Below are 22,420 nucleotides of genomic sequence, written 5' to 3'. Positions count from 1 at the left end.
AACTTCATGTAAATGGAGCAGATTATGGCTAAATTTGGACTCAAGTGCTCACGTTAAATACTGTGCACTGTCCCATCGTAAATAAATAAAAGGACCTTTTAAGTTCCAATAAAAACAAGTTTTACTACAGTCATTTTTTTTAAGGACACAGTGTGGTTAATTTTGCCATCAGTAAACCCAAAACCTATGAGAGTACATCTTTATCTCTCTGTTAAAGCAAACAAATCAGTTATTATTATGTTTGCTATTTAGGCTGCACTGCTAATCGAAAAATGTTTTTATGTCGGTCACAAAGTCACAAAAACACAGGAAATCCACAAAGGTGCAGTGGGAGTGAAGTTGCATCTATCTTCTCTTTCATGAGTTGTGGAGTTCACAGTGGGTGATGTTTGTGACCTTAATGCAAATAAACATTTTCTTTGTAAAATGTAGAGTTGTTGTTACCTTGAGAATATATTTGTCTTTTCTTTACTGTGAACGGACAACACTTTTTACACAGTCAGTGTACCAACATGGCATGAAGACACACATGAATAAGCAACTTAATTCAGACAAATTGAAACTAAAAAGGAAGGATCATTCAAGAAATAAATCTGGTCAGGCAAAGGTTAGCTGTCTCAACTGTGGTTCATAAAGGAAGTTAAAGAGCATTTCTGAGAATAAAAAGCAATCTGAAAAAGTCAAAGCTATACCTGGAAGTGAAACCTAAGGACACAGGTTTGAAAGTTTACCTAGCTTTTGAATCGTCTCAGTGGGGGCTGTGTGATCTTAATGTTTTTAAACTCTAGGGTCAAGGCTTGAGAAACACATGCATTTCTACCAAACGAACGTGTGTGTATACATTATATGGAGAACATAAACTTGTAAGTTTCAGATTTTAACACCATTTATACCTGAGGTTGTTATCCCTTTAAATATCTTAAAGCAGGGGTGTCCAAACTACGGCCCGGGGTCATTTTGAACTGGCCCTCAGCAAATTCTAAAAGTATAATGGAATACGGCCCACAAATGAAAACATATGCTTGTCTTTTATTACACTTCTTAAATATATATACTATATTAGACAGTATTCATGTGTTATTAAGCCCACTTTTCAAATGCATTCAGTCAATTCAAGTTGAAAAAATGTTCTAACAAATCTGAGTTGATAAAAAAGCCCAATAACTTATTTACATAACAAGCTTGAAATAGACCCTTCATATTTCCCCTTATTATAAGCAATCTGAGGCTTCTGTTTTAAGGAATGAGCTGCCAACAAGATAAATGAAACCCTACGGAGAGCTGGGATGTAGGCTGTATTTTTCCTTTAAGCATTTTCCTACATTTGATTGATTTTGCTAACTTACAACTTAACTTATGAGGCACTATACGTCACCTCTAGTGAGGAGCCCAGCCCTTTGTTTATTTTATTTATTTTCCTCTTAGAGTTTTGGAGCGAGAGAGCAAAGGAGTGTTTGAAAGTATTGGTCTCAGCAGTTGAGGAAGGTTTTAAATGGCAGAAAGTATAAATGTTGATGTAAAGGATGGGAACAATCAGACAGCAAAGATTATGCTTTTCTTAAGTAACTGTTTGTTGTAAAGATCCGGTAAGGTGTTCATGTGCTGTTATTTTAATGCATTGCATACATGACCACCCTAATGAGTGCACTATTAGTAGCACATGCGACACAAAACTATATGAAAATGTGCAGCATTAAACATTATGGAGTCCCCCACACTAACTATCTTAGCTTGAATCTTGAGTTGTTAACCAAAATCTAAAGAAAGAAATGACACAGGTTGAAACTAAAATTAATCCGCAGTATGAAACTGTCCTTTTTCTGTCTGTTGCCATGCAGGAAGATAATAACTTAAGTCATATTTGAATTTAGTTCCTCTACTGGGACATGTCTCCATGCTTTAATGTTGAGAAAGCTCTTTATTTTTCTCATACTGCCTGTGCTGCAGCACCTCTTCCCACCCTCTGTCTGACTCTGTTGTGATTAGTCAACAGCGTAGAGATGTCCCGTCCCTTAGCATATCACGTGTAATGTGTTGGAGCACTAGGCTTGTTACATAGTGATGACACTATTTTATGGAAGTAAACAAAGGAATCCAATGGAGGCGTTTCAGGCAGGGGGGGGAGTGTGTGAGAGAGAAACTCCCTATGGAGGGAACTTTGGGATTTTAGCCTTTGCAGACCATTTACATGCACAAAAAAACCTATATAACAAACTACAGGAAAGGGAAACCTCCAGAAGCACCATAGGGCCTCTTGAATGTGTCAGGACTGAGACTCTTCAATGCAACATCAGATTATGTAAGCATCCCTGCTGCTTTCGAGTTAGGGCCTCCAATGTGTGGGGGCTCGGATGCTTTGAAACATTAACCTATATTGTGGTGACACCACTTTGGTCCAAACCAGAAGCTGCAAAATGTTAAAAAACATATGTACAAAACCATTTCTGCAGGTGTTCAAACAGGTGCAGGTGTAAAAGGAGAAGCTTCTCAATGTGCTTTGCTATGTTAGCTTTTTATTAAGCATCAATAACGATTAATAAATCTTCCAAAAATGGTTTATTCATTTTATATTGCTACAGTATGATCTATCGCCACCGTGCATGAGTTGAGGATGCAGCATTAAATTGTTGGTGGAATTGTTGAACTCTCATAACATCAGAGAGAAATACACATGTTCCTATTTAGACTTAGCAACATGATCAAATCACAGGAACTCATAATAGGAATCAAAACCAGCAGAAACATCATTCTCCATATATGTTTGTTTTCTTTCAGTTCCTCAATAAACATCTCCATGGTTTCAAAACCTAAATTTGGGTTCAGTTATTGTAACTCATCTTGCATTTACTTTATTTCCCTTAACCTTCATATCTAACAAGACTATTAAAACATATTAGTCTTGGTAGTTGACCCGCACACACACAACAGTGAGTGGTCACATAAATAGAAACCTTTTCCTGTTTAATTTCATTAGCCAGGGCAGAAAGGGGTTAGACAGTGGGTTTGGTTCTGTTTTAAAGCAGGAAAAAAGACACACAACCACTTCTGTATTTTCGTTTCAACCAAAAAGCATAGACAGGATTTATATTGATATCAAAATTAAACAAGTTGGTGTCTGAAACCACACTGAGGCTATCGAAATGTCCATTTCTTCTGAATATTTTAACTCATGCTTCTGGGAAACTTGAAGCTGTAATGTGAGTGTTTTACACAGCAGTGGTGATTCTAGACCGATTTGAGCTGTGCTGGGGACAGTTAACAAAAAAAGGCACATTTAACAGGATGCATTTATGCTTTTGGGGTTTTTCCTTTAGCGTTTGTTATAGGTTTTAACAATTTCCAGACGTTCTCTTTCCATTTGATATTTATTTAAATGAAATAAACTTAATTCCATTCACACATGCTTATCTAAGATTGGGGCCCAAAAATGACTTTCATATGTATTTACATTTCCATCATCCTCTCTAACCACAAGACGTACGCCTTGCAAAGCAGAAGAGAAAAGGTGTGAAAAAAACAGGAACACGCCATGCAGAGGGAAACTCAAAGCTTTCGCAGGTCACATGTTTGCATGCTGCTGTGCATGAAGTGAGATATGAATCTTGAGGTTTTGGTGACAGTTATTGCATCAATGAAATGATTAGTGAAAATGATTTAAGTAGAGATTTTACACTGATATGTGATATATAGTTTCAGGTTTATTGATAAGACCATTAATTGTGCATTTCCTTCCACACAAAACCTTGAAGAATATTTCAAATCCAGCATTGCTTACTTTGCTATACATTGAGTGGGTGAGCAATTTACAGTAACACTGATATGCAATAAAGATTTTTATTGAAACCATTACACGTCCATTCCCTTCTTCATAAAAAATGTGCAACATCTATCATACCACCATAACCTTGTGAAAAGTACCACCTGCATTCATGCAAGCTCCAAGACACAATCACAAAGACTCTAATTATAGAGGTGTGAAGGACAACAGAATAAAGCCATTAACCAACAGGAAACTTTTATTTATTTGTGTTCATTCTTAATTAGCACACTGTCAGTCAGACAGCGAAGTCTTTTAACATCAATACACCCCACCATTTACATTATTTGACTTGTAAAAAGAGAGAAACCGCATACAGAGAGTCGTGAAATTAGTGTGATTTGACTGTGGTTATGCTTTGCACCTTTACCATTACAGGAACAGAGATGCGATGGAACAAAATATCCTGACACACACACATTTGCACCTCCAATATGATATGAGATGTGAAAGCTGCATTTAAGTACGATAATCTGTATTTGGTTTAATGGCAAAGTAGTTTTTTCAAGATTTATTTTAAAGTTAGTTTTATTTCTTATTTTATTGGTTTTGTTTTTAGTTGCATCACTTAGGGTCAATTTTTTATAAATGAATTGCTCAGTTGTAACTCCATTGGTATTGCATTTATTGGATTAGCAGGCTCCTAAAATAGTGTTACTGATGTGGTAGTTTCATGTTGAGACTTTGATTATCTCTTAAACCATTGGTATTGGGAATGGCGGATCTGGTTTATAAAATTAGCACGGCACGATGAACACACATTAAAGAACAACTTAAATTAGGCTGCACATAAGTCAAATTGAAACGTAAGGACAGAGTCATACGGTAAATCTGGTGTAAAGGCCTGACGGTGGATTGTCTGAACTGTGGTTTATAAAGGAAGTTGACGAGCAACCTTTGTCTGAAGCAAATGAAACCTGAAGCAGGCACCTGGCAGTAAAACTCTCTGCACACTGCTGTTCAATGACCAGAAAGCACATACATACCGCAGCCACAGGACATACGCACACACCACATTTTTAAAAATCAGCTCTCGGGACTTCCGGTAGGGTGAAATGGAGTAGGAAGTGTCGAGTTTAGCTCCCATGACTTTTATTCATTTACTATTTCAAATCCCCATAGTTTTGCCTTTGGCCATCGCCAAGTAGATAATTATTCCACTTTGGTGCTGGATTATGGTTTCCAACTGTCGGTGACTTCAACATGGCGATCTTGGCTAGCCAACTGGAAGAACACCGGAATGCTATCTCTACGGATTTCAAGGCTACTATATACCTACGCTCGAAACCAAACTAGACTGCATTCAAACCAGAGTACACCGTACACTCTCCAACAAGCCAGGACCGGGTCAGTGACCGAGACCCGTGGTCATCAGGCTCCACAAAATCCAGCAGAAAGACAAGATCATCCGTGAGGCCAGAGCTAAGAGAGGCAAGCTTCAGTACCGTGGGACCCCCATTACAATCTACGAGGATTATCCGTCTGAAATAGCGGAGCAGTGCAGGGAGTACCAAGAGGTGATGTCTGAACTTTATCAACGGGGCTTCAAGTCGGCACTGCTTTTCCCTGCGAGGCTTAACATCACATTGAAGGATGGAGCCAGGAAGAGACGTTCCTCCGTTTCTGAGGCCAGGGATTTTATTGCAGCCAACTGCTCTGGTACCCGGCTATCACGCATCGTCCCCGTCGGAATGCTGTGGTAACGTTAGCCCAGTTTACTAGCCCGCCGTGGGTACTTCAGTAACTTGTCCTATTAGTTCAGTGGGTTTTAAGTATGGCGTGGACACGCAGACAGTGATGTGTTTTTGTTCACAGCTAGTAGTTATTTTTCTTGGCCTGTTTTCATGGACTTCTTGTATTTTCCTTTTTTTTTTGTAATTCAAGTTTTTATTTCTTTCTTTGGTGTTTGACAGTACAACATTTTACATTGTGAGACATTTCTTATCATATGCATTACATGTAGTATCAGTGTCATAGCAAAACCAAAATAAAATAAAAGTACAGTATGAATATGAACGATACTGTTCATAAGGAGGACATATTGATGGTCACATAGCTGGAGAGCATATCCATACAATAGATTATAGTGCTGGATACAGGATACAATCAGAGGGAGGAATACTGTATGCTCATCAGGCAATGTGATGTAAGCCCAGAACAAGTCCCAGGCTGGCGCCTTGGTCTTGTTTGTATTGTTCAACCTGTTGAGCATACGTTCATATGAAGCTGTCTTTATCATAATGTTTATCCACTCTTTCAGCTCAGGGGGTTTGGTTGTTTTCCATATTTTCCTTTTTTGTTCCTTGCCGTTATGAATGCCTGTTGACAGGTCGCGTGACATGTTGTCCGCAGAGTATCGCTTTTGCCTCTAGAGGACGCAACGGCTGCATCGATGTGGGGCTGTTGCTCGAGATTATTTTCTTGTCCACCTGTGCCTTTACCACTCAGAGACTTTCTTTTGCACTTTCTTTTATTTCCTATTATGTCTCATTTAAGGTATCTGAATGGATCAAATCCATTGTATTTACTTGTTGGACCGGCTGTTGATGCAGATTTTACTGCACTAAATTGGGTTTTACTCTGTTCTCAATGGTTTGGCATTGCCATATATTTATCTGCATAATATTTGACAATTTCCTGTTCACTTACTGATCCACTTGTTCTGTATGGGATAATATGGGGCTGGTTTACTGTTTAGATGGAAGAGTGTTAGTGTAATTACATAGGTCTGAGCCAGAGTGCTTGATTATGTTGTGTATTTTGGGTTTAGCTCTAGGTGTGGCCACATGGGTTTTCTTTTCTTTTTTGTTATTATCATTACTATTAGCATTTTTCGCCATCCTTTCCTCTTTCTCCTGTGTATGGAAGACAGTGTTTGTCCAGGTCAATTTCTCTTCGAAGAACTTCTTAGCTGGTTTCCGCCATGACAACGACAGGTGGATGAGTGCGCCTGGTTTCCTGGAATACTAAGGGCATGAACAGCGCTACTAAAATTGGTAAGGTAATGACACGGCTGCAACATCTTAATGGAGATATCATATTCCTACAGGAAACTCATCTTAAATCCTCTGATACCGTTTGTATTAAGAGGGCATGGATGAGCCACTTGTTTCACTCAAAATTCTCCGGCAAAGCCAGAGGGGCAGCCATTATTATTCACAAGAATGTCAGATTTGAATTGACAAATTCAATATCAGATCCTAATGGTCGCTATGTCATAGTTTCGGGCATGCTACAGAACACACCTCTGATGAAACATACTCCTCCTCTCCCTCTCCTTCTCTCCATAACAAACGCCTCAGGCTACATTCAGAACACATCTTCTGATAACAGGTATTGTTGAGAGACAACTGAGACAGTGTAGGCACTGTAGAGATGGGCATTCGATTACATTGTCTTAATCGATCGTCGGGAGAATTAACGATCGATTTTCAATTAATCATTCATATTTTTATATTAAAATTCACTATTTATAGGCTATATTAAAAATGCAGTGAACATACCAAAAACACAGCGTGTTTTCCTCATTGAGAGATGTATTACAAGATGGACAACTCTTGTCGCAGTTCAACCGGATCCGTTCAATGGTTGAAGTTGAAAATATGCGCTGCTGTGCTCTTAAGCAGCGGAGCTTGCAGCTAGAGGCTTGTGCTCATGAACACAACTGACCCTTGTTTCCCCCAAAATAATAATATAAAAACACAATCATGTTAAACAACAACTTAACCAAAAATATATAATACTTTTAGTCTGACAGGTTTTGCCAAATTCTAACTCAAAGCTATCCAAAAAGGCACCGTGTCGTGTCAAAGCTTCATAAAAATAACCAGTAACTCGCATACAACTTCAGCACCAGTCTACTGATTTTTGTTGAGCCGACCTGGCAGGCTTTCTGTGAGCAGGACCGCTGAGTTCATTTGTCAGTCATCACTGATGTAGTGGCAGGTGATCGTGATGTAGCTCTCAGCTGTTAAAGTGGGCCAGCAGTCTGTGGTTAGAGCAACTCTTTCAGCTGTGCTCAGTTCTTTGAACAGCTCCTGCTTCCGTTCTTCGTAGTGAGTTTCTATCAGTCTGGTGATGGTACGTCGTGACGGAATGTGATATGCTGGTTCCAATAAGTTTATCAGTTTTTGAAAACCTTCGCCCTCAGCAATACTTAAAGGGAGCATATCCAGGGGGAACAGATCGGGCACGGAAACTCGCAGGTATCTGAGGAGGCCTGTGGCGTTTTTTTTCAAACATTGCCCCCGTGTGGTAAACGTTTGATTGCTGCCACATAGCGAATTCATTGCATTCCTTCAAGACTCACAGTATGCAACAGAACCTGCATTAGTTTTATCGACAACAAATGAATGTCATCGACGAAATTCTTAATGATCAATTAATCGATCGTCGATTAATCATGCCCATCCCTAGTAGGCAGCGTTACTTTGAGCAGGGCGACAAGGCTGGTAGACTCCTAGCTCAACGGGCTCGTGCGGCCAGTGCGTCCAGATTGATTCCCCAAATCAGATTGTCCGATGGCAACCTTACTTCTAACCCAGCTGATACTAACAGGTCTTTCTTGGAATTTTACAACAATCTCTACACTTTGGAATGTCCCCCGATCCCCGCCATGACCCCCAATCCTCTCGACTCCTTAACATACCCAAAATCAACGAGAACATCGCTAGCGAATTGGGCAGCCCCATCTCCACCCTTGAGATACACGATGCAATAAAATCAATGCAAAGTGGAAGTGGACTCTCTCCAGACTGGCCGATTGCCGGAAACTTGTCCATTGCCTCTATATCCTTGCTTCTCAAGAAAGACAAAGATCCTACTTACAGACCAATCGCACTGTTAAATGTGGACTGTAAGATACTGGCCAAAATACTATCACGTTGGTACGGCAGTACACATAGCCTCCAACGTGTACTGCCAGATATAATTTTGTTGGACCAAACGGGCTTTATGGTGGGGAGACACTCATTATTTAACACAAGGAGGTTGCTCAATAACATTTTCTCTCCTTCCTCTAACATCCCCGAAGTCATAGTGACACTTGGTAAATTTGGTTTTGATTCCCAATTTATTTCCTGGATTAAACTCCTATATGCCTCTCCATCTCCCTCTGTACACACTAATGGTGTTCGATCTCCCCCTTTCTCTCTCCAACATGGTACGTGCCAGGGCTGTCCTCTTTCGCCGCTGTTGTTCAATATAGCCATTGAACCTCTCGCTATCTCGCTCAGAAGCCATGATAGGTTTGAGGGCATCACGCATCTCAGCATGGTTAATAAACTGTCTCTCTACGCTGACCTTCTTCTTATGATCTTCGAACCCCTTATCCTCTCTCCCCCCCATACTGTCGATTTTAGATCAATTTGGCCGTGTATCAGGTTACAAACTAAACATTCAAAAGAGCTAAGTATTTTTTGTAAATAAAATGGCAAAGGCACTTCCCCAATCTATATTCCCCTCTAAAAGGGTTGTGGAGGGGTTCACATACCTGGGGGTGTTTGTTGCAAGCTCTTTTAAAGACCTGTTCCCTAAAAACTTTCAGCCACTACCAGATAAATGCAAAGCTGATATGTCTAGGTGGGCCTCCCTTCCCCCTGTTTCCTGCGGGTCGCGTCAACCTTATAAAGATGGTTATCCTGCCAAAGTTTCTTTACCTTTTCCAACAGATCCCAGTGTGCATCAATACATCTTTTTTGAACTGATCTTGATAAGCAGTTGACTGCGTTCATCTGGAACAACAAGCCTGCGCGTATTAGAAGGTTGTGTCTCCAACTTCCTAAATCAGAAGGGGGCCTGGCGCTCCTCAACTTGCCACTGTTTCTGGGCCTCTAACATTAACAAATTCCTCTATTGGACTAACTGTAAACTTTCAGGCCCCTGCCCACTTTGGGTACATATCCAGTTGTCAACTTCTGCTTCTTTACGCTCTATAATCTGGTCTCAGCTCCCTGTAGCGACCCATAAAAACTTGAATAACCCAATTGTTACTAGCACCATAAGCATTTGGCTCCAATTCAGGAGACAGCACGGGTTACATAGAGCTTAGGTTCATGCCCCAATTTCGAACAATCACTTATTCTCCCCATCATGTACTGACCCGGCCTTCCGTGTTTGGCCGAACAGTGGTCTCACGACGCTTGATGACCTTTACGAGGGTGGAGTCTTTTCATCGTTTGAGTCCCTGTCAGTCAAATTCAACCTGCCCAACAGTCATCTCTTCCGTTTGTTCCAAGTCAGGCACTTCATCCAAAAGCAATTTCCCCATTTTCCTAACCGCCCGCCCGAATCACCAATTGATACATTTCTCACACTTGAACCCTGATCAAAAGCGCTTGGTTTCAGTTCTCTATGGCCAGATTTGTTCCCTGAGTCCAGACCCTATGGTACCTCTTGAGGAGCTCATGGGAGCGTGATCTAGGTAGCACCATTTCCGATGATCAATGGAGTGATGTTTTCAACCTAGTCCATACATCATCTATCTGTGCTAGACATGGCCTACTATGTATATATTTCACATCCTTATGTATATATTTCACATCCTCAAATCTTTATTGTTAATATTGTAAATATTCTTCTCTCTTTTTGCACTACTTTATTTATCTTTTGCACCATGCATGTTGAGTTGTTGGAGGAGCACGCGACATAAGATTTTCATTGCCAACATATACGCTGTATCTGCTGTGCATATGACAAATAAAACCTTGAAACCTACTCCAGTGCAAGGTGCTCCACAGAGCTCACTTTACCAACGCTAAGCTGGCTAAACTATTCCCGGATCGGAGTGATACCTGTAACAGATGCAATCAATCCCCAGCTGATCATCTCCACATGTTCTGGACTTGCCCGAAGCTGGACAAATTTGGTCTGACATATTTGGAACCATTGAACAGGCCTTTAACACAAACATAGACCCTAATCCTATCACTGCATTGTTCGGCCTCCCCCATCTGATGAATATGCCCACTACTATACGCAGTGTCATTGCCTTCACCACTAGCTAGACGCTGTATTCTCTTAAAATGGATACTTGCTTCCCCACCAACACATAATCAGCGGATACGGTATGTCTTACATTGCCTTCAGATGGAGGAGTTAAGATTCTCATTAAAAGGATCTCTGAAATCCTTCTGTACTACCTGGGACCCGCTATTAGGCCTTATCAAAGAACTCCCTATCACTCCCGACGCTGAGTCGCAGGTACTGTAGCTATCTAAAGGGAAAAGAATAAAATAAAAGTGACCATTCATATTACTGCTCTTCCACCATGACCCTTTGTCTTTTGCCCTAGACTACTCCACTATATTTCCTTTTCCCTCTTACTGAAACCTTTTGTTTTTTAAAGTTCTCACCAGGACGACAAATGTCTACTATTATTTTCTTATTTTTTGTACTTATGATTTCATCTGACTTATTCAGTTATTGTATTATCTGTGGCCTAACCATACCTGTGGGTGGGGGGTTAAAAATAAAAAACAAAACTGTAAACAAGGACTCTATACGGACCCTGAAGTGATTGTGGAGCATAACATCTTTCTTATTTTATTTTCAAGGTGGTGCTTTGAAATGATGCACTCCTTTTTTTATCATTTTTATTCTCCATTGTCTTAGTGTTCTAATTTGTATACACCTGTACTGTTTTGTATTAACTATTATTGTTCTTACTTCTTGTCATTGTCTGGATTATGACTTGTTTGCAGTAAAAAGATTGGTAAAAAAAAAAGAAAAATGTCAGCTCTCACCACAATGTCTTTCTTGTTTCTTACCTGTAACTGTCGAGTAAATGTCGAAGCAATTTACTCATGTGTTTCTGTGGAAAGTGTGCCAGCCTACACACACCCCTGCATTTTCAGTATTCAGGCTTCACATCAACATAAAGTCCCCTTTAAAGACACAACAACTTAGTGTTAGTTTGTTTCCATATCTCTGAATCACAATCAAGATATAAGTCAGTGTTTTATATATATATATATATATATATATATATATATATGAAGAGAGAACCTAACAAGAAGGCATTTTAAAACATTAAACCCTGGTATGCTTGCATTTTTCCTTATTCAAGGTTTTTAAATGTACTGGTGTTTAGGGGCGGTGTTTCTCTTGCCTCTCCCCCTCTGCTCACTCTATATACGATGTTATTGGCAACCCTGTGTCAATAGAGATCATTCCTGCTGTGGTAACAAAGCATTACAATTTGGTAAGTAACTTATTGTACTTGTTTGATGATGTATTTATCAGCACATAAGAAGACAATAATAGCATACCCTACTATTTATACATTTTTATTTAAATAAATGATCCATGAAGTTTAGGCTGTTACTAATTTAAGTCCTTTTCAGAAGATTTTTGGAAAAACAGATGTTTTTATTGTAGTGACAGAAATTGGTTGAAATCTTTACCATAGTTAACCAATAATCTTTTTTACGCCTCTGTTCATTTAGATTTTCGTCTGACACCACCTGCTCAGAGTAAGCGACCACAAGGTTAGCCTGTGATGTGGTTGTTTAGTGTGCCGTTAAAGATAACGGTGCTTGTTTTTGAGCTACAATCAAATTGACATTAATGAAACTAACATTTTAGTGCATGGACAAAGTTGTGGTGCAAAGCGTGAAACTACGTAAATTGAAAACATGCTTCCTCTTGGACCTGCACTGTTTTCTCTTCCCCATCTGCCAATTCAAAGTGATACCCTTAGAGTAGCGTGCGTAAAAAGGTCTAAAATCTAAAAAGAGAACTGAGATTAAATGGATGGGACTAAGACCTACTATTAAACTTTGTGTTGTAGTAGAAATCTAAAATACTTAAAGTGGTGGTGACTTGCTATGTGAGTCTTTACTGTTCGTAAATGTGTTGCAAATTCTCTGCACTTTGCAAAGATAGATGAATGCATAGATGAACTACACACCCAAACATGCAGCAGAGTCTCATATGAAATATATATACAGCACTTAAAAAATTGCCAACCATGCTCCTTAGGGTTGTATTCAGTTGTCTTTGACTGATTACACACAAAACAACAAAAACTTAACAAAACCCTTAACGATGGGTAAGGTGTTGTAAAGAAACGAAATTCCGACACTTTAGTGGATCAAATAGGAAAGTCTAGAATTGGGTGTCAATGCAATATCAACACGTTTAGAAAAAGGTCATTTACAAAGTAAAATTTCCACTGAAAAAGGACGATTGTTTGCCATTTTTGATCATGTATGCCCTTTAAAAAAAAGATGGATAGATTTGTGTAAAGCTACACAGCACCATCATGTGGCTGAAAAACAAACCAAAAAATCAAATGCTCGGACAAAATAAATGTTTATATCCTTCCGAACTTCTATTCTTCTTTTTGCACAGAGATTCCAGATGGATGACGTGATCTCATGGAACGGAGGAAACTTGCTTGAAGGCATAGAAGACTTGTACGACAATGCCACTGATTGGGACCAATGTTGTTCTGAAGGTGATGTGTGTGACCTGAAGGAGGGCATGCAGTTTGAGTCGGTGTTTATCCCAGCTCTGTACTCCGTGGCCTTTGTTGTGGGTGTCCTGGGGAACGGGTTGCTGCTGGGAGTTCTGGTTAAAAGCAGGGGGAGCTGGAGTGTGACGGACACTTTCATCCTCCACCTGGGAGTAGCAGACCTCCTGCTGCTGCTGACGCTTCCGCTGTGGGCCGCACAGTCCGCTCGAGAGCAAGGATGGGTGTTTGGCACTCCGCTCTGCAAGATCACTGGAGCTGTTTTTACGGTAAGAAGTGTGAACTAAGAACGCGTTAAAGGGGCCCTATGAAGGTTTGTGTGAATGGTAAGGGTCTGCAAAGGCTAAAATCCAAAAGTTCCCTCACACACACTTTCCCCCCCTGCCTGAAACGATTCCTTTTGGACTCCTTTGTTTACATCTGTAACATAATCCAAAACACTCGCATTTCTATTGGCTAGCGCTCCAACATATTGTACCTGATAATGGTAAGGGGCGGGACAGCTCTAGGGGTTGACCAATCACAACAGAGCCGGCCTGCTAACCAGTCAGAGCAGACTGGGCTCTGGTTTCAGACAGATGGTGAAAAGACGTGCTGCAGCACAGGCAGTATGAGAAAAATAAAGAGCTTTTTGAACATTAAAGCATGGAGACATGTCACAGATGAAAATATGGACCTGGCAATGAGCATGTTCTCTTTAAAGGAATAGCTTTTTATATCAATTAGTCAACCCCATGCTACCTTGAATTCTTGAAGAGCACTTTGTTTCCTCTCATCCATGCGTGACAAAGATTTAAAACAAGTCTTAAATGGGGGTTCATAAAAGAATAGCAAAACAATGTCAACATCTGTTTAAGACCTTGCATAACCGCTGCAGTAGATTACAGGACTTTTGCATTATCCCACTCGAGCTTGTGCAGGCGTGATGTATTTAAATGTGTTTGGGAAGTTGTGAGCATACAACTTTTCTCATGAGACTTGGAATATACTGCACTAGTGTGAGAGTTTCTAAACAATATAGTGTTGCTGCCCCCGTTAACTTTAATTCATGAAGTCTTTTCTCAGTTTATGGTTACTTTGTTCACGGTGGAGCAAGTAAAGATTTATCCAGGATTTTAAGATAACTGGTGAGAAATAGATACACAAATGGTCATTTTGTGCGTTGAGTACTCCTTTTAAGTTCATGATAGTAAATATAAAGTGGCTGCAAAAAGGTTACTTACTTGTCTGTGATGTCTTTGTGCCCCCAGATCAACTTCTACTGTGGGATCTTCCTGCTGGCATGCATCAGTCTGGACCGCTACCTGTCCATCGTCCACGCTACCCAGATGTACTCCCGCAGGAACCCCCGGGTGGTTCACATGAGCTGCTTGGCAGTGTGGTTCTTCTCCCTGTTGCTCTCCCTCCCTGACTGGATCTTCTATGAAGCTGTTATGGATAGCAGAAGAGTCACCAGAACAGAGTGTGTTCCCAACTTCAACCGTCACGACCCCCAAAGAGTCTTTAGGTGGGAACTGGCCTCACGCCTGCTCTACCACATAGCTGGCTTCCTGTTGCCCTCCGCCGTCCTCATCTTCTGCTACTCCTGCATCCTGCACCGGCTGCGCTGCGGCTCTCAGGGCCTTCAGAAGCAGAAAGCCTTCAGGATCATCGTGGCTGTGGTGGTGGTGTTCTTCATCTCCTGGACGCCATACCACATCACTCTCATGGTGGACACATTTCATTCGGAAGACAGCTGTGGAGTCCAATTATCTCTGCAAAAAGCCATGTTGGTCACTTCCACCCTGGGTTACCTCCACTGCAGCCTCAACCCCATCCTGTACGCATTCGTGGGTGTGAAGTTCAGGCGTCAGCTCGTCGACGTCCTGAGGTATATGGGCTGCCAGCTGAAGATGAGCGCCAAACTGCACTCTGTTACCAGCAGGAAAAGCTCCATATGGTCGGATTCTGCAGACACCTCCAACTCCATCGCTGTCTGAAAGGGATCCACAAACATTTTAACAGGCCATTTATTATTGAGCTTATTTGGTAGAGCTGGAGGCCTTGCACTTGGGCTCGGTCCCTGATGCAGAGGAGAGGGGTTTGAATCTGACCAAGAGACAATTTACATCTCATAAATCTGTTTTGAGCTTGCAGTTAGTGCTGTTTTGTTGTACTGGGAAACTAGAATAAACGCACAGCTGCTGCACTGTAGGTTTAATAAAGTTAGTACAGTAAGTGAGGTATTATCCTAATATTATCTATACCCCTGTTCTATGTTTGAATTCAATTTTAAAAATAAGATTATCCACAAGTTATCCCCTCGTTCTCCTCCTTCAATTAAGGCACTGATGGCCCAAATAATTACCTTAAAAAACGAAACAAAAATGCACATACAAACCTGATCAAGACAGAGATCTGAGCAGCTGGCTGAACAACGTGTTCCTGTACATTTCCTGTGTTTTCCTGTCGTTCTCAGCGCATTAATAGCTCAACATGACAAATATATTTCTGAGGTCATACAGCTGTACTTATAGGCCGCAGATTTATTTTAGTTGTAATGGAAACATGGCATTCCCCTTCTCCCGACTTTAAAGGCTACATTGCAACATAACATGTAAAACTGCAGTGAGTATCGTATGGCAGCTTTTATACTTAGTATACTTTTTACTGCATGTCATTATGTAAATAAATTGTTCAAATAAAGATGACAAGTGTTTTCAACATTACAGATATACAAGTCGATCTCTATATTTGATGTCTTATAATGCTTATTTATTTTTTAGGCAATTCAGGCATTGTCATACCAGGCAGATTGTTAATAAGGCTTTGAAGCAACTCTTCAAACATAATGTAAATTGTAGTTGTAAAACTGATAAACTTAGATAAACAAATATATCGTTTTAAATACCTAAACACAGCTGTATAGTTAAGTTTGTGGCTATAGTTAAAAGGGCAGATTCAAGGCAATTAAAGTGAAACCTGGTCCTGTTTAATCCTAATGCATGCTTTATTTTGAACAAGTATTGTGGACAGTACAATTAGAATTTTGACTGTAGGTTTTCTAAATTATGATCTTGGTATTTGGTAATTAACAATGATGTCTTTGCGTATTGGGCAACTGTGGCTGCAAGGGAGTTCAGTCGTCTTTTAACCAGAAGGTTGATGTATCCTTGGGCAAGATACTTGACCCTGAGTTGCCCCCGATAGCAAACAGTGTGTGAATGTGTGTGAAAGTGAAAATTGCACTGCTTTGTATGAATGTGGTGTAAAAGGGTGAATGATGACATGTCGAAAGTAAAGCTCTTTGGGGGGTCGTAAAGACTGGATCAAGCGCTATATAAGTACAGTCCATACACATATTCCCGATACAGAGACTTAAGTACTGAGGTTATAAAACGAGTCAAATATACTGTTTAAATCCCCTTGAATTTAAATAGCAGTTAAGATAGAGATATTGTTGCAGCATGAAACCTGTTATTGTAAGTTATTAACCACCTTTCTGAAATGCTCTCAGAGCTTATCATACATTCAGGATCAGCTGACTTCATCTGATACATAGAAAAAATGCAAACCCACATGCAAACCCACATGCAACGGTTTCAATGGAAATAGTTTTCATCTTTTGACAGGAAACTGAAACAAATTCACAAAATGTCACACATACTCAAACATGAGGCATCAGCAGAATCAAGAAAAAGAAAGACTTTTCAAGTTACTCAACAAACCACAACATGCAACCACTTCTATTTCATACAACTCTTATTCATGCAGGCAGACTGCGGCCGGGTGGAGGTGTGAGTGTTAAAGATAAGAAGATCAGAACTACTTTCTGTTGCAGCAGCATAATACAATACAAGGCACTGCACATAGTAGGAACATAAAGAAGGTAGTATTATAAGAAAAGTTCATCCCTTAAACTGGCGTATGCTTGATTACAGCAACGACAAGTTTATATGCAGTGTAAACACTTCCCTCCAGAAGCAGCAGCTCTACTGGTTCAGTCACTGTTGCAGAAAACAAGCTGAGCGACAGGTTTTTAAACTCTTCCTGTCAGAGCTTGGCTGCACGCCCATTCAAACAGTGTGTGGTCAACATGCATTAGACTTTAATCATCTAGCAACCTCTTTACTTTTATGGATACATTCCTTTTTTGGATGGAAGTCAACTCCCTTTCTGCTGCACAGTAAAACAAAGCATGTACTGATAACAGGTTTGTTACTCCTTAAAGAAAAGGGCCTCTCTTACTGATACAGGAAATAACAGTTCAGACCAATAAACTAATCAGGATGATAATTATAGCAAGTGATGCTAAAATTTGATGTGTGGCTGCTGCCAGTCAACCAGCATTTCTCAGATTAGACCACATTGCTTTGCATAAGTTCTTGATAAACCTTAACCTCATTCTAGTTAAACAAAGAAGAACTATCGGACGCCTAAAAGAAGGGAACTGTTTTTTCTTCTTGTGGGAAATTGCTGTTCACTGAGTTTATGAAATAACAAGAGGTTGTGAAAGTAATATACTTTATTTCAGGACACATTTGACATTCTTTTCTTGCTTTGAGTTCAGGAATCAGGCGTCTCTGGCAGGCTGTAACCTGAACAACAGCATGGCGGTGAATCCACACATTTAACACAACATGCACTGTGAGATTAAATCTTCTCCAACTCCTCTTCTTTCCTTCATTTACCACTTATACTATTTTCTTCCCAGGCATATGCCCTTTGACATAAAGCATTCCACTGTGCTCTCTCCACCACACACACAGACATGTATTCAGATGAGATAAAACAGAGAGAGCTATGCGAAGGCGGCCACACCAACAGAGTGCTTTGTTTCCTCTTCCTCTGTCTCTGTCACCTGACACATGATGTCACCACCTGTTTGTATCATCCAGAGTCATCACACCCATGTTGCAACAATGAACACAAATATGAGGCAGTGGGGTTTGCCAGAGGGAAATTCCCTCGCTGTGCAGCAGTGAAAAACACACTGACTTGTGGAATCCACACAGGCTTAACTGCTAGAAGATAACAAGATATGTGTTTGTGTAATCGAGCAATAATACAGTCTGTCGGACCCTTTAATGGAGCTCACAATAACACTGACAAGGATTATACTACGCTGTTTTCACAGGAGCTTAGATACCCAGCAATTAGCTTCATGATGATTGTTAAGAGCTGAAAACGGTTCATTGATTTTTTTTGTACTAATATCTACAACAACAGAAGTAGTTTGCTTTCAATAATTATAATAAAAACACAAATAATAATTCATAATAGAAAAACAGATATTTACAGTTAAATTAAAAACTCATGGTTCATGGTGACAAGCAAAAGTTGTGCAACAGTGGTTACAAAATAAAAGTACAAGAGCAAGTTTCACTATGACTGGCTCGGAAAACTTCACATTAAAGTGCAATGGGAAAGAGCCATTTTTAGAAAATATATATCCGTACTCCATCCCTTGAACCCATGACACTTTAACCCACTCATGGGTGGAGTATTATTCAAGTCACCTCTGAGTCACAGGAGGGCATTTGTCCATCCCTCAGCAGTGAGTGGACTGCACCTGCTGATCTACACCAGTCATCGTTTTCCGCTCTTCCCCCTCCTGATTCTGCTCAGGCAGAGCCTCCTCGCCCACCCCCAGCTCCAACAGCGAGCTCTCAGGGTTGACTCTAGCACATGTTAACATGGCCAGTGTCCGCTCCCTGAAGTTTCCACACAGGACTAAATAGAGCAGAGGTCGGAGGCAGGCGTGCATGCAGCCCACAGCAGATGTGAATGTCAGAGCTGTTATTGTGGAGCTCTTTCTAGATAAACCATCGTGACGTTCCTTAGAGCTGCTTGTGACTGTGTCTACAAGAAGTGTGATCTGGTATGGCATCCAGAAGAGAAAGAAGACCACTACCAGGGGCAGGAGGACTCTGCCCGCCCTCTTCTTTTTTGGGCCATCAGAGCCACGTGTAAGCCGCAGCAGGATGAAGGTGCTGCAGATGATCAGGGCGACTGACGTCAGCAGGAAGCCCAGCGTGTGGTGGAATAGGCGTGACACCAGCTGCGAGTTAGATAGGGACTGAGAGTAGCTGTTACACAGTTTCTTCCCTGTGTCAATATTCACAGTGAAGAAAATGGAGTCAGGGATGGAGAGGATCACGGACATGAGCCACACCGACAGGCAGCTGATGTGAGCTAACCTGGGATTCTTCAGGGAGAACCGGGTGTTGTTGACGATGGACAGGTAGCAATCCAGAATGAGGCAGAGCAGCAGAAACATCCCAAAGTAGAAGTTGATCTTTAAAAAAAACAAAAACAAACCTTGAGCTGTGATCTAGTGACTCATCCCTCGTTAGCACATCCCAAAGAGCCTTAGACAGTCCTTCCTGCGGATCACCCTCAGGCTCCAAAATAGGCTTAACTCCCTCATAACAACCTGCACTGTATGAACATGCACAACAATGCACCTACTTAGACTCGCACTTCTAAATTGACATTTATATATCTTCTCTTCTGTTTTTGTAACCTGTTCTTACTTATTTTTAATTCATTCTTATTTTGTCTGCATCTTATCCTGTTCTGTTAGGTACTTTGGGTAGCATAATGGCATGAAAGGTGCTATAATATATATATATATATATATTTATAAAGTTCTACTTCGTATTATTATTATATATTTAACACATCCATAATTACCTATATCTGTATACATGTAAAGACCTTTCATTTGAATGAATACTGTCACTTACATTTTGGTTTTTCTCTAACATTTCTTTATTATTATTATGATATTTATTATATATTTACCATATCCATAATCATCTATATCTGTTTCTATGTGAAGACCTTCGATGTTAATGTGTACCCTCAGTTGGATTATTTAAAGTGTCCTATATATATATTATTATGATTATTATTATCCTTGTGTGAATCTTCTTAAACAACTCCAGCTGTCTCTATCACTCTCACTACTCCCTTCCTCTTGACTTTTCCCCCAAATCCTGAGATTCCTGGAGGAATGTGGATGTCAGCGGGGAGTGTACTATAGTGCACTATAAAAATGTCAAGTACAATAACCTCATTCTGCCAAGAGTCCTCACTGATCATTAAATTAATGGCCATCAGCCAAACACACCACCTTATCAGAGCTTCACCGAAAACACCCCACTTTCACTTTCCAGTCCCCACTTGTTCTAACACATACTGTACACATGTTTGTAATACACATTTTGTTTATATATTATTAAAAATACAGGATTGTATTCTACTGCACATTTCATTCATGTTTACAGGCATAAAGTTTACTTTCTTATTCTTGACTTTTTCTTGCACCACTCTCATTTGTACTGATAAATTGCACTTTTTTAGGTCTTTTTTTACTCCGTATATTACGTTGCATTGTGGAAGGAGCCTGGAACTCATCTCAATAGCTGAAGCTGCTATGCATATGACAATAAAGTCTTTCAATCTTTACATTTGCAACACAGTATTTGGTACTCACATTAAACACAGCTCCACTGATCTTGCAAAGAATGTCCGAGAACCACCATCCAGATTGCTGAGCAGCCTCGGCAGCCCAGAGGGGCAGCGTGACCAGCAGCAGGACGTCGGAGATACTCAGGTGAAGGATGAAGGTGTCTGAAATACTCCAAGATCGCCTCTTCTGAACCAGAACAGCCAGTAGGAGTGCATTCCCCAGCAGACCTACAATCAGCTCCAGGGAGTAGACAACAGGGAGCAACACTGCTTTAGTGTCTCTCTCCTCCACATCCTCTTTGTACTCATAGTCCGTACCGTAGTCATAGGTGACGTTCTGGAGAAATATTCCATCAAGATGGACACCCATGTTCATCAACTGTTGGATTGACCTACAAAAAGAGAAATCCAAAGTGTACTTCAGAGGATGGATGTCAGTGAAGGATACCAGCTTATATACTCTTTCTGTTTCTTCTTTCCCTTTCCCTTTCTCTCTCCAGTGTCAGGGCTGGGAAGTCCAATAGTGAGGCTTTTTGAACTTGCCCAAAGTCACACAAAACTCACATGGTGTATGATGTCACTGGATGAGGCAATAGTGGAGTTTTGGAACTTAGAAAGCACAGTTCCCCTTGATCATACTGACACAATGTATGGAGCCATTTTAAACTCAGTGGCTGAGAGCTAAAGGCAAGTGTTGCTGTTTATTCTGGTTGAAATGCAAACATTGGAACCAGTAGTGACGGTAGTTTTTCTAAGATAACTAAAGGTAAATAAACATGAATAACTTACAAACCCGAAGCAAAGATCCGTTTCGAAACTAAACAGACGTCAATATGAATACTGCAATATTGGCTAAAGCTGAAATGCTACAAGTTTTTAAGTAATAAAGGCAGTCAGGTTATACAAGTACACATATATTATAAGGAAACAATTATTTAAGTTGTACAGGTTTGCACATAAGTAATGTTACGTACCATAAAAGAATTCAGCTGCCGCAGCTACTTGCAAGTGTCTACTTGCACGTATCTCTTCGCACCCGTGGTCACAATGTGCAACCACCGTCTCTGTTTTTGGAGGGAGGGCGGATCAGTTCATGCAGCTGTGGAGCGCCGGTCAAGTTCTGTTGAAAAACGCACGAAATCTGTTGTCGAGTAAACATGGAAGTACCACTAAAAACGGAAGAAAAATTCGCAGTTAAAACGGGCTTGAGTGTGAATCCACGAAAACAACACCACCGGGTTGCTCCAGCAGCTGGAAGTTGTTACAACATGGACACACTAAGAGGATCGGTTTGATCTTACAGCCTATAACATGGATACAATTCCGGATGCTCACGTTGACTGTAATAACTTCCCGTTGATTGTTTTATTTGATCAAGTGTCACCTCTTCTCGCTTGTTGCAAAATCTGACAATCCGCCAAACAAAACCCGAGTAGCTTTATTACCTTTTTCAAAATAAAATCTTTGAATCAGATTCGCTGCAGTGTCCACATATACAAATGAAGAGAATGAGTTGAGCAAATAACCAAAGCATTTACTTCGATAGTTAAAATCACATGACATTAGGAACTTCTTATATTACTTATGGTGTTTACGCATTTGTGGCAAACTGCAGCTTTATTTTGAAGGGGAAATTACCCAGATTTCGCGTTTCCGCTTTCTGTGGCTGACTTGCG

The 22,420-nt window shown here is 40.5% G+C and overlaps 2 protein-coding genes across 7 annotated transcripts; one reads left to right on the top strand and one right to left on the bottom strand.

The window, feature by feature from the left end:
* The first annotated feature begins 11,918 nt into the window (after positions 1-11,918).
* cxcr3.1 (chemokine (C-X-C motif) receptor 3, tandem duplicate 1) lies at positions 11,919-15,997 on the top strand. 2 transcript variants are annotated; one of them, XM_063878356.1, is made up of 3 exons: positions 11,919-12,017; positions 13,169-13,558; positions 14,540-15,997. In XM_063878356.1, the coding sequence occupies exons 2-3, from the start codon at positions 13,178-13,180 to the stop codon at positions 15,266-15,268; spliced, it is 1,110 nt and encodes a 369-aa protein (XP_063734426.1). In that variant the 5' UTR covers positions 11,919-12,017; positions 13,169-13,177; the 3' UTR covers positions 15,269-15,997. The 2 variants fall into 2 exon arrangements, with proteins under 2 accessions (XP_063734426.1, XP_063734425.1); XM_063878355.1 differs by lacking the exon at positions 11,919-12,017 and having other exon boundaries at positions 12,604-13,558.
* Positions 15,998-17,775: 1,778 nt separating this feature from the next.
* On the bottom strand, positions 17,776-22,157 carry LOC134861277 (C-X-C chemokine receptor type 3-like). Of its 5 annotated transcripts, none has more exons than XM_063878358.1 (4): positions 22,046-22,141; positions 21,719-21,913; positions 20,770-21,136; positions 17,776-19,566 (listed from the first exon to the last, which is right to left on the bottom strand). In XM_063878358.1, exons 3-4 carry the CDS (start codon positions 21,118-21,120, stop codon positions 18,820-18,822), a joined length of 1,098 nt encoding a protein of 365 aa, XP_063734428.1. In that variant the 5' UTR covers positions 21,121-21,136; positions 21,719-21,913; positions 22,046-22,141; the 3' UTR covers positions 17,776-18,819. The 5 variants fall into 5 exon arrangements, with proteins under 5 accessions (XP_063734428.1, XP_063734430.1, XP_063734429.1 ...); XM_063878360.1 differs by having other exon boundaries at positions 21,719-21,864; positions 22,080-22,139; XM_063878359.1 differs by having other exon boundaries at positions 22,080-22,098.
* Between the last annotated feature and the right edge of the window lie 263 nt (positions 22,158-22,420).

This window comes from Eleginops maclovinus, chromosome 3, assembly GCF_036324505.1.
Source record: "Eleginops maclovinus isolate JMC-PN-2008 ecotype Puerto Natales chromosome 3, JC_Emac_rtc_rv5, whole genome shotgun sequence".
Classification (NCBI taxonomy): Eukaryota; Metazoa; Chordata; class Actinopteri; order Perciformes; family Eleginopidae; genus Eleginops; species Eleginops maclovinus.
Note: the sequence above shows the minus strand (reverse complement) of the source record. Positions and strands in the feature narration are given on the sequence as shown.